Below are 12,010 nucleotides of genomic sequence, written 5' to 3'. Positions count from 1 at the left end.
GCCAGGAACAGCACATGGACCGGATAACAGAAGTCATCCCTGGTTGTGTGTGTATTGTGGATGATTTCACTGTAGTAGGACATACGGAAGAACAACATGACAGAAACCTACACTTTATTAATGGAGACCATCAGACATTAAGGTTTCAATGGCAAAAAGTGCTCGATTAAGGCTGATCACAAATTTCTTCAGCGCCATTTACTCAAGTTCAGGTATCCACTCGGATTCTGGGAAGATTGAAGACATCCAGTCAATGTCAACACAGCAGAACGAGGGAGGACCTCCAAAGATGTCTAGGTCTATTCAACTTCCTTGCCGCATACCGAGCTTCTCAGAGAAGGCACCTCCACAAAGAGAATTGCTGAATAAAGACAAACCATTCCTATGGCGTGTCTATCACCAACATGGATTCAGTGCATTGAAACAAGCATTGTCAGTGCAGTCATGTCTTCAATACTATGTCCCTCAGAAGGCAACATTAGAAGTGGTCGCATCGCAGAAAAGTCTCTGTGCATACCATCAAGATGGCAAGCCTATCGCATTTGCTTCAAAAGGTCTGTCACCAGCTCAAGCAAATTACTCTAATATTGAACGAGAAACTCGTCTTCAGGATCACCAGGTTCCACACATACTTATTTTGGAAGAGAGTTCAGTCGAGACTGATCATAAGCCACTGGAGATAATAGGGAGAAAACTGCTCACATGTGCATCATCTCAACTCCAGGAGGTTATTCATCAAGATTCAGATACATCCCCAGTAGTCAGATGATTCTATCGGACAACCTAAGTAGACCGCCCCACCCTGGGAAAGTGCGAGAAATGTCATTCAACCTTCAGGTGGACAAAGTCTGTGCAAGCTTGGAGGATGTCTACAATGTAGATCTCATGTGTTACAGTCAAAACAAGAGAGAGGGGAACTCCAAACAGAGACTTCTCAAGATCCCAAACTCTATGGCAAATCGTTACATAAAGGATTGGCCTGAGACCATTCAGGAAATCCCTATGGATCTAAGAACATATTAGCCATATACAGATGAAATCGGTATATCCAATGGAGTACTATTTAAAGGACGCCAAAGTACTCATCACAGTGACACTTCAGTCCGACATCTTGGACAGCTCCACCAAGGATACATGGGAATAGAAAGGACGAGAAGACTTGCCCACGAGTCAGTGTTGTGGCCCGGCATCAGCAAGGACATTGAACAGATGGTGAGATCTTGTGATGAGTGTCAGGAACACTAAGCTAGTAACCATAAGACATACCATCATCATCATGGATCGAGATAGGCACCAATCTGTGCTCTGTGGGCAGAGAAGACTATGTGCTAGTGACTGACCACCACTGCAAATTTCTTATTGTGCAGAATCTTCGAGATATGTGAAGCACAGCAGTGCTAACACTGTTAGTGCCATCTTTAGTCTTTCTGGTGCCCCAGTAGAAGTGATGTCCAACAACGGCCCACAATACATGGGAAAACCGTTCCAGGATGTGTGTGAATGATGGTCCATAAACTATGTCACATCATTGCCCAGATATCCTTGTTTGAATGGGATGGCTGAACGTATGGTCAGGACAGTCAAATCACTGATCAAAGTGTTCAGAAACCGGGCAAGATATCAAAGTTGCGTTTCTGCATCTTCGTGCAACACCATTAGACTCCGGGTTGCCTTCACCTGCTGAGATTACATTTGGTTGACTGGTGAGAACCACATTACCAAGTTATTACCTCACCAAGTTGTCCTTGATCACTGACTGGTTACATCAGAAACAAGACAAGATGAAAGACGCACATGATGTGCATGAGGGTGCAGAATTACCGCCAGTACACGTTGACCAGAAGGAGAGGATCCTTCACCCTCAAGAACAGATATGGATCCCAGAAGTGTCCAAAGTGTGCGAAGAACCACATTCATATGAGGTGACACATGTTCCAATACTGCGAAGGAACTGATCTCACCTCAGAGGTTTCTCTCTGCTAGCTGTGTACAATGCGACCAACCAGCATTGCCTATGCGTACCCGCGTAGGTTTTGAAGACAAAGAGACAACAAGCCAACACAATGACAACTGAAAACAATCCTTCCAAACACAATCTTCCGGAGAGGCCTGACAGATAGAGAACACACCCATGCCATTGTCACAAGGTCTGGTCGAGTCAGCCAACAAACAGCACAGTTCCAAACGTAGATAAGAAGTTGAAGAGGAGTATTCCAAATGTTCTTGCTTCTGTTGAATGTAAATAGTGTTACAGTTGCCAAATTTCTTAAATCTTGTTCACATACATGAGGCGGTACAGTGGTTAGCACCGCAGCCTCACAGCTCCAGCAACCTGGGTTCGGTTCTCGGTACTGCCTGTGTGGAGTTTGCAAGTTCTCCCTGTGACCGCGTGGGTTTCCGCCGGGTGCTCCAGTTTCCTCCCACAGCCAAAGACTTGCAGGTTGATAGGTAAATTGGCTATCGGAAATTGCCCCCACTGTAGGTAGGTGGTAGGAGAATGGTGGGGATGCGGTAGGGAATATGAGATTAATGTAGGATTAGTATAAATGGGTGGTTGTTGGTTGGCACAGACTCGGTGGGCCGACGGGCCTGTTTCAGTGCTATATGACTCTATGACATATTAATGTTATACTATATCGGGTCGTCATCTAAGGGAAGGGGAATATTGTGATTGTCTGCTAAATATAATAAATTAAATATATGTTTATGCTAATATGTATACCACAGGAAGTGTGAATCACACAATTCAGTCCTCCTACACAGTTAGCATGTGTAAGCTGAAGAAACAAGTCTCCATTAAAGCTCTGCATTCAAACCTTTATGCCAGCCCTTCACCTTTGTTTGTATTTGGGTAGAGAGATAATACAACACTGTCCTCCCCCAACTCCCTCACCCTCCCCTCACTCCCTCTCATAAAATAAGCAGTCTCCCTTTTAAATTGGAGATGAGGAGGAATTGATTCTCTGAGGGTCGTTATTCTTTGGAATTATCTTCCCCAGAGAGCAGTGGAGGCTGGGTCATTGGGAGTCAAGGGTTATTTGGGGGCAGGGGGCAGTCAGAGAAGTGGAGTTAAGGCCACAATCAGATCAGCCATTATTTTATTGAATGGTGGTGCAAGCTCGAGGGACCGAATAGCCTACTCCTGCTATTGCTTATGTTTTCTCACACATGCCTTTCTCCCCTCCCTCCTCACACAACCCCTCTCGCCCTATTCCCACACCCAACCCCCTCCCCCACGACCTCTCGCCCTATTCCCCCACGCAACCCCCTCCCCCATACCCCACCTCCATAACCCCCACCCCATCGCCCCCACACTCCCAAACCCCTTATCGTCCCCCCACACTCCCCACCCCCCCCATCGTCCCCCCACACTCCCCACCCTACATCGCCCCCCATACTCCCCACCCCCCATCGATGCCCCCATTCTCCCCACCCCCCATCGACCCCCACACTCTCACCCTCCATACTCTCACCCCCATCGACCCCCCCATACTCCCCACCCTCCATCGCTCCCAACCCCCCATCGCTCCCCCATACTCCCAACCCCCCATCGCCCCCCATACTCCCAACCCTCCATCGCCCCCCATACTCCCCACCCTCCATCGCCCCCCATACTCCCCACCCTCCATCGCCCTCCCATACTCCCCACCCTCCATCGCCCTCCCATACTCCCCACCCTCCATCGCCCTCCCATACTCCCCACCCTCCATCGCCCTCCCATACTCCCCACCCCATATCGACCCCCACACTCTCACCCCCATCGACCCCTCCATCGCTCCCCCATACTCCCAACCCCCCATCGACCCCCACACTCTCACCCTCCATCGCCCCCCCATACTCCCAGCCCCCCATCGCCCCCCCATACTCCCAGCCCCCCATACTCCCACTCTTCTTCGCCCCCCCATACTCCCCACCCTCCATCGGCCCCATATACTCCCACCCTCAATCGCTCTCCCATATTTTCGCCCCCCATCCTCCATCTCCCCCCATATTCCCAATCCCCCATCGCCCCCCCATACTCCCCACGCTCCATCGCCCTCCCAGACTCCCCACCCTCCCAACCCCCCATCGACCCCCATACCCCCCCCATACTCCCAACCCCCCATGACCCCCCCATACTCCCAACCCCCCATGACCCCCCCATACTCCCAACCCCCCATACTCCCAACCCCCCATGACCCCCCCATACTCCCAACCCCCCATGACACCCCCCCATACTCCCAACCCCCCATACTCCCAACCCCCCATGACCCCCCCATACTCCCAACCCCCCATGACCCCCCCCCCATACTCCCAACCCCCCATACTCCCAACCCCCCATGACCCCCCCACACTCCCAACCCTCCATCGCCCCCCCCCCACACTCCCAACCCCCCATGACCCCCCCCCCCATACTCCCAACCCCCCACACTCCCAACCCTCCATCGCCCCCCCCCCCACACTCCCCACCCTCCATCGCCCCCCCCCCCACACTCCCCACCCTCCATCGCCCCACACTCCCCACCCTCCATCGCCCCCCCCCCACACTCCCCACCCTCCATCGCCCCCCCCCCCACCCTCCATCGCCCCCCCCCCCACACTCCCCACCCTCCATCGCCCCCCCCCCCACACTCCCCACCCTCCATCGCCCCCCCCCCCACACTCCCCACCCTCCATCGCCCCCCCCCCCACACTCCCCACCCTCCATCGCCCCCCCCCCACACTCCCCACCCTCCATCGCCCCCCCCCCCACACTCCCCACCCTCCATCGCCCCCCCCCCACACTCCCCACCCTCCATCGCCCCCCCCCCCACACTCCCCACCCTCCATCGCCCCCCCCCCACACTCCCCACCCTCCATCGCCCCCCCCCCACACTCCACACCCTCCATCGCCCCCCCCCCCACACTCCCCACCCTCCATCGCCCCCCCCCACACTCCCCACCCTCCATCGCCCCCCCCCACACTCCCCACCCTCCATCGCCCCCCCCCCCACACTCCCCACCCTCCATCGCCCCCCCCCCCACACTCCCCACCCTCCATCGCCCCCCCCCCCACACTCCCCACCCTCCATCGCCCCCCCCCCCACACTCCCCACCCTCCATCGCCCCCCCCCCCACACTCCCCACCCTCCATCGCCCCCCCCCCCACACTCCCCACCCTCCATCGCCCCCCCCCCCACACTCCCCACCCTCCATCGCCCCCCCCCCCACACTCCCCACCCTCCATCGCCCCCCCCCCCACACTCCCCACCCTCCATCGCCCCCCCCCCCACACTCCCCACCCTCCATCGCCCCCCCCCCCACACTCCCCACCCTCCATCGCCCCCCCCCACACTCCCCACCCTCCATCGCCCCCCCCCACACTCCCCACCCTCCATCGCCCCCCCCCCCACACTCCCCACCCTCCATCGCCCCCCCCCCCACACTCCCCACCCTCCATCGCCCCCCCCCCACCCTCCCCACCCTCCATCGCCCCCCCCCCACCCTCCATCGCCCCCCCCCACACTCCCCACCCTCCATCGCCCCCCCCCCACCCTCCATCGCCCCCCCCACACTCCCCACCCTCCATCGCCCCCCCCCACCCTCCATCGCCCCCCCCCACACTCCCCACCCTCCATCGCCCCCCCCCCACCCTCCATCGCCCCCCCCCCACACTCCCCACCCTCCATCGCCCCCCCCCCCACACTCCCCACCCTCCATCGCCCCCCCCCCACACTCCCCACCCTCCATCCCCCCCCCCCACCCTCCCCACCCTCCCCCTCCCCACCCTCCATCCCCCCCCCCCCACCCTCCCCACCCTCCCCCTCCCCACCCTCCATCCCCCCCCCCCCACCCTCCCCACCCTCCCCCTCCCCACCCTCCATCGCCCCCCCCCCCACACTCCCCACCCTCCATCGCCCCCCCCCCACCCTCCCCACCCTCCATCGCCCCCCCCCCACCCTCCCCACCCTCCATCGCCCCCCCCCACCCTCCATCGCCCCCCCCCACACTCCCCACCCTCCATCGCCCCCCCCCCACCCTCCATCGCCCCCCCCACACTCCCCACCCTCCATCGCCCCCCCCCACACTCCCCACCCTCCATCGCCCCCCCCCCACCCTCCATCGCCCCCCCCCCACACTCCCCACCCTCCATCGCCCCCCCCCCCACACTCCCCACCCTCCATCGCCCCCCCCCCCACACTCCCCACCCTCCATCCCCCCCCCCCACCCTCCCCACCCTCCCCCTCCCCACCCTCCATCCCCCCCCCCCCACCCTCCCCACCCTCCCCCTCCCCACCCTCCCCCTCCCCACCCTCCCCACCCTCCCCCTCCCCACCCTCCCCCTCCCCACCCTCCATCGCCCCCCCCACCCTCCCCACCCTCCATCGCCCCCCCCCCACACTCCCCACCCTCCATCGCCCCCCCCCCACACTCCCCACCCTCCATCGCCCCCCCCCCACACTCCCCACCCTCCATCGCCCCCCCCCACACTCCCCACCCTCCATCGCCCCCCCCCACACTCCCCACCCTCCATCGCCACCCCCCCCACACTCCCCACCCTCCATCGCCCCCCCCCCCCACACTCCCCACCATCCATCGCCCCCCCCCCCCACACTCCCCACCATCCATCGCCCCCCCCCCCCACACTCCCCACCATCCATCGCCCACCCCCCCACACTCCCCACCCTCCATCGCCCACCCCCCCACACTCCCCACCCTCCATCGCCCCCCCCCCCACACTCCCCACCCTCCATCGCCCACCCCCCCACACTCCCCACCCTCCATCGCCCCCCCCCCCACACTCCCCACCCTCCATCGCCCCCCCCCCCACACTCCCCACCCTCCATCGCCCCCCCCCCACCCTCCATCGCCCCCCCCCACACTCCCCACCCTCCATCGCCCCCCCCCCACCCTCCATCGCCCCCCCCCACACTCCCCACCCTCCATCGCCCCCCCCCCCACCCTCCATCGCCCCCCCCCCACACTCCCCACCCTCCATCGCCCCCCCCCCCCACACTCCCCACCCTCCATCGCCCCCCCCCCCACACTCCCCACCCTCCATCGCCCCCCCCCCCACACTCCCCACCCTCCATCGCCCCCCCCCCACACTCCCCACCCTCCATCCCCCCCCCCACCCTCCCCACCCTCCCCCTCCCCACCCTCCATCCCCCCCCCCACCCTCCCCACCCTCCCCCTCCCCACCCTCCCCACCCTCCATCGCCCCCCCCCACCCTCCCCACCCTCCCCCTCACTCCCCACACTCCATCACCCTCCCCCACACTCCATCACCCTCCCCCACACTCCATCACCCTCCCCCACACTCCATCACCCTCCCCCACACTCCATCACCCTCCCCCACACTCCATCACCCTCCCCCACACTCCATCACCCTCCCCCACACTCCATCACCCTCCCCCACACTCCATCACCCTCCCCCACACTCCATCACCCTCCCCCACACTCCATCACCCTCCATCGCCCCCCCCACCCTCCATCGCCCCCCCCACCCTCCATCACCCTCCATCGCCCCCCCCACACTCCCCACCCTCCATCGCCCCCCCCCCACACTCCCCACCCTCCATCGCCCCCCCCCCACACTCCCCACCCTCCATCGCCCCCCCCCCACACTCCCCACCCTCCATCGCCCCCCCCCCACACTCCCCACCCTCCATCGCCCCCCCCCCACACTCCCCACCCTCCATCGCCCCCCCCCCACACTCCCCACCCTCCATCGCCCCCCCCCACACTCCCCACCCTCCATCGCCCCCCCCCACACTCCCCACCCTCCATCGCCCCCCCCCCACACTCCCCACCCTCCATCGCCCCCCCCCCACACTCCCCACCCTCCATCGCCCCCCCCCACACTCCATCGCCCCCCCCCACACTCCCCACCCTCCATCGCCCCCCCCCCACACTCCCCACCCTCCATCGCCCCCCCCCACACTCCATCGCCCCCCCCCACACTCCCCACCCTCCATCGCCCCCCCCCACACTCCCCACCCTCCCCACCCTCCCCCGCCCCCCCCACCCTCCCCCTCACTCCCCACCCTCCCCCGCCCCCCCCACCCTCCCCCTCACTCCCCACCCTCCATCGCCCCCCCCACACTCCCCCACCCTCCATCGCCCTCCCCCACCCTCCATCGCCCCCCCCACCCTCCCCCGCCCTCCATCGCCCTCCCCCGCCCTCCCCCACCCTCCATCGCCCTCCCCCACCCTCCATCGCCCTCCCCCACCCTCCCCACCCTCCATCGCCCTCCCCCACCCTCCCCACCCTCCATCGCCCCCCCCCACCCTCCCCACCCTCCCCCTCACTCCCCACCCTCCATCGCCCCCCCCACACTCCCCGCCCTCCCCCACACTCCATCACCCTCCCCCACACTCCATCGCACCCCCCCCACCCTCCCCACCCTCCCCCTCACTCCCCACCCTCCATCGCCCTCCCCCACACTCCATCGCCCTCCCCCACACTCCATCGCCCTCCCCCACACTCCATCGCCCTCCCCCACACTCCATCGCCCTCCCCCACACTCCATCGCCCTCCCCCACACTCCATCGCCCTCCCCCACACTCCATCGCCCTCCCCCACACTCCATCGCCCTCCCCCACACTCCATCGCCCTCCCCACCCTCCATCGCACCCCCCCACACTCCATCACCCTCCCCCACACTCCATCACCCTCCATCGCCCCCCCCACCCTCCATCGCCCCCCCCCCACACTCCCCACCCTCCATCGCCCCGCCCCCACACTCCCCACCCTCCATCGCCCCCCCCCACACTCCCCACCCTCCATCGCCCCCCCCCCACACTCCATCGCCCCCCCCCACACTCCCCACCCTCCATCGCCCCCCCCCCACACTCCATCGCCCCCCCCCCCACACTCCCCACCCTCCATCGCCCCCCCCCACACTCCATCGCCCCCCCCCCCACACTCCCCACACTCCATCGCCCCCCCCCACACTCCCCACCCTCCATCGCCCCCCCCCACACTCCCCACCCTCCATCGCCCCCCCCCCCACACACCCCACCCTCCATCGCCCCCCCCCCACACACTCCCCACCCTCCATCGCCCCCCCCACACACTCCCCACCCTCCATCGCCCCCCCCACACACTCCCCACCCTCCATCGCCCCCCCCCCCACACACTCCCCACCCTCCATCGCCCCCCCCCCCCACACACTCCCCACCCTCCATCGCCCCCCCCCCCACACACTCCCCACCCTCCATCGCCCCCCCCCCCCACACACTCCCCACCCTCCATCGCCCCCCCCCCACACTCCCCACCCTCCATCGCCCCCCCCCCACACTCCCCACCCTCCATCGCCCCCCCCCACACTCCCCACCCTCCATCGCCCCCCCCCCACACTCCCCACCCTCCATCGCCCCCCCCCCACACTCCCCACCCTCCATCGCCCCCCCCACCCTCCCCACCCTCCCCCGCCCCTCCCCACCCTCCCCCTCACTCCCCACCCTCCCCCTCACTCCCCACCCTCCATCGCCCCCCCCACACTCCCCGCCCTCCCCCACACTCCATCACCCTCCCCCACACTCCATCACCCTCCCCCACACTCCATCACCCTCCCCCACACTCCATCACCCTCCCCCACACTCCATCACCCTCCCCCACACTCCATCACCCCCCCCCCACCCTCCCCACCCTCCCCCTCACTCCCCACCCTCCATCGCCCCCCCCACACTCCCCGCCCTCCCCCACACTCCATCACCCTCCCCCACACTCCATCACCCTCCCCCACACTCCATCACCCTCCATCACCCTCCCCCACACTCCATCACCCTCCCCCACACTCCATCACCCTCCCCCACACTCCATCACCCTCCCCCACACTCCATCACCCTCCCCCACACTCCATCACCCTCCCCCACACTCCATCACCCTCCCCCACACTCCATCACCCTCCCCACCCTCCATCGCACCCCCCCACACTCCATCACCCTCCATCGCCCCCCCCACCCTCCATCGCCCCCCCACACTCCCCACCCTCCATCGCCCCCCCCCCCACACTCCCCACCCTCCATCGCCCCCCCCCCACACTCCCCACCCTCCATCGCCCCCCCCACCCTCCATCGCCCCCCCCCCACACTCCCCACCCTCCATCGCCCCCCCCACCCTCCATCGCCCCCCCCCACACTCCCCACCCTCCATCGCCCCCCCCCACACTCCCCCCCCCCCACACTCCCCCCCCCCACACTCCCCACCCTCCATCGCCCCCCCCCACACTCCCCCCCCCCCACCCTCCCCCCCCCCACACTCCCCCCCCCCCACCCTCCCACCCCCCCCCACACTCCCCCCCCCCCACCCTCCCACCCCCCCCCACACTCCCCACCCCCCACCCTCCCACCCCCCCCCACACTCCCCACCCTCCAACCCCCCCCCACACTCCCCACCCTCCATCGCCCCCCCCCACACTCCCCCCCCCCACCCCCCACACTCCCCCCCCCCACACTCCCCCCCCCCACCCTCCCACCCCCCCCCCACACTCCCCCCCCCCACACTCCCCACCCTCCCACACACTCCCCCCCCCCCCACACTCCCCACCCTCCCACCCTCCCGCCCCCCCCCCACACTCCCCCCCCCCCACACTCCCCACCCTCCATCGCCCCCCCCCCACACTCCCCACCCTCCATCGCCCCCCCCCCACACTCCCCACCCTCCATCGCCCCCCCCCCACACTCCCCACCCTCCATCGCCCCCCCCCCACACTCCCCACCCTCCATCGCCCCCCCCCCACACTCCCCACCCTCCATCGCCCCCCCCCACACTCCCCACCCTCCATCGCCCCCCCCCCACACTCCCCACCCTCCATCGCCCCCCCCCCACACTCCCCACCCTCCATCGCCCCCCCCCACACTCCCCACCCTCCATCGCCCCCCCCCACACTCCCCACCCTCCATCGCCCCCCCCCACACTCCCCACCCTCCATCGCCCCCCCCCCACACTCCCCACCCTCCATCGCCCCCCCCCCACACTCCCCACCCTCCATCGCCCCCCCCCACACTCCCCACCCTCCATCGCCCCCCCCCACACTCCCCACCCTCCATCGCCCCCCCCCACACTCCCCACCCTCCATCGCCCCCCCCCCCACACTCCCCACCCTCCATCGCCCCCCCCCCACACTCCCCACCCTCCATCGCCCCCCCCCCACACTCCCCACCCTCCATCGCCCCCCCCCCACACTCCCCACCCTCCATCGCCCCCCCCCACACTCCCCACCCTCCATCGCCCCCCCCCCACACTCCCCACCCTCCATCGCCCCCCCCCACACTCCCCACCCTCCATCGCCCCCCCCCACACTCCCCACCCTCCATCGCCCCCCCCCCACACTCCCCACCCTCCATCGCCCCCCCCCCCACACTCCCCACCCTCCATCGCCCCCCCCCCCACCCTCCATCGCCCCCCCCCACACTCCCCACCCTCCATCGCCCCCCCCCCCACACTCCCCACCCTCCATCGCCCCCCCCCACACTCCCCACCCTCCATCGCCCCCCCCCACACTCCCCACCCTCCATCGCCCCCCCCCCACACTCCCCACCCTCCATCGCCCCCCCCCACACTCCCCACCCTCCATCGCCCCCCCCACACTCTCACCCTCCATCGCCCCAATACTTCCACTTTCCATACTCGCAACTCCCCGCCCCATCTCCCCATCGCCGCCATACTTCCCACCCGCCATCCTCCCCACCCCTCCACTCCCTCCAATACCCCGGCACTCACAATCAGCTCGGTCCGCTTGGGGTTGTTGAGCTGGTTGAGATACTGCAATTTGAGGCGGGCACGGATGGCGAGTCTCTCCTCTTGGGCCCGGCGCTCCTCCGGGCTCTGCTCCAGGTACTCACGGGGATCGAGGGTCCCAGGCCGTGAGGCAAGCGGCGCCTCGCGGTAATCCGCCATAGCCTCAATAAATACCTTACCCACACTCGCCAAACGGACAAAGCGTCCTTCAAACACAACTTTCAAACACAACTTTATTGACAGGCGGTGTCGCCAGCATCCCGCTGAGCATGCGCACTCGTCCTTGCGCCCTCTGCCCAGAGC

At 66.2% G+C, this 12,010-nt stretch overlaps 1 protein-coding gene across 1 annotated transcript in view; it reads right to left on the bottom strand.

Annotated features, from left to right (window-relative positions):
* Nucleotides 1-12,002, bottom strand: part of ndufb4 (NADH:ubiquinone oxidoreductase subunit B4) — a 28,545-nt gene extending 16,543 nt beyond the window's left edge. The window contains exon 1 of the mRNA XM_068040822.1: nucleotides 11,690-12,002. Coding sequence (XP_067896923.1) covers nucleotides 11,690-11,866 — 177 coding nt within the window. The 5' untranslated portion in view covers nucleotides 11,867-12,002. The remainder of the gene's footprint in view (nucleotides 1-11,689) is intronic.
* Nucleotides 12,003-12,010: the final 8 nt, after the last annotated feature.

This window comes from Heterodontus francisci, chromosome 10, assembly GCF_036365525.1.
Source record: "Heterodontus francisci isolate sHetFra1 chromosome 10, sHetFra1.hap1, whole genome shotgun sequence".
NCBI classification, from domain to species: domain Eukaryota; kingdom Metazoa; phylum Chordata; class Chondrichthyes; order Heterodontiformes; family Heterodontidae; genus Heterodontus; species Heterodontus francisci.
Note: the sequence above shows the minus strand (reverse complement) of the source record. Positions and strands in the feature narration are given on the sequence as shown.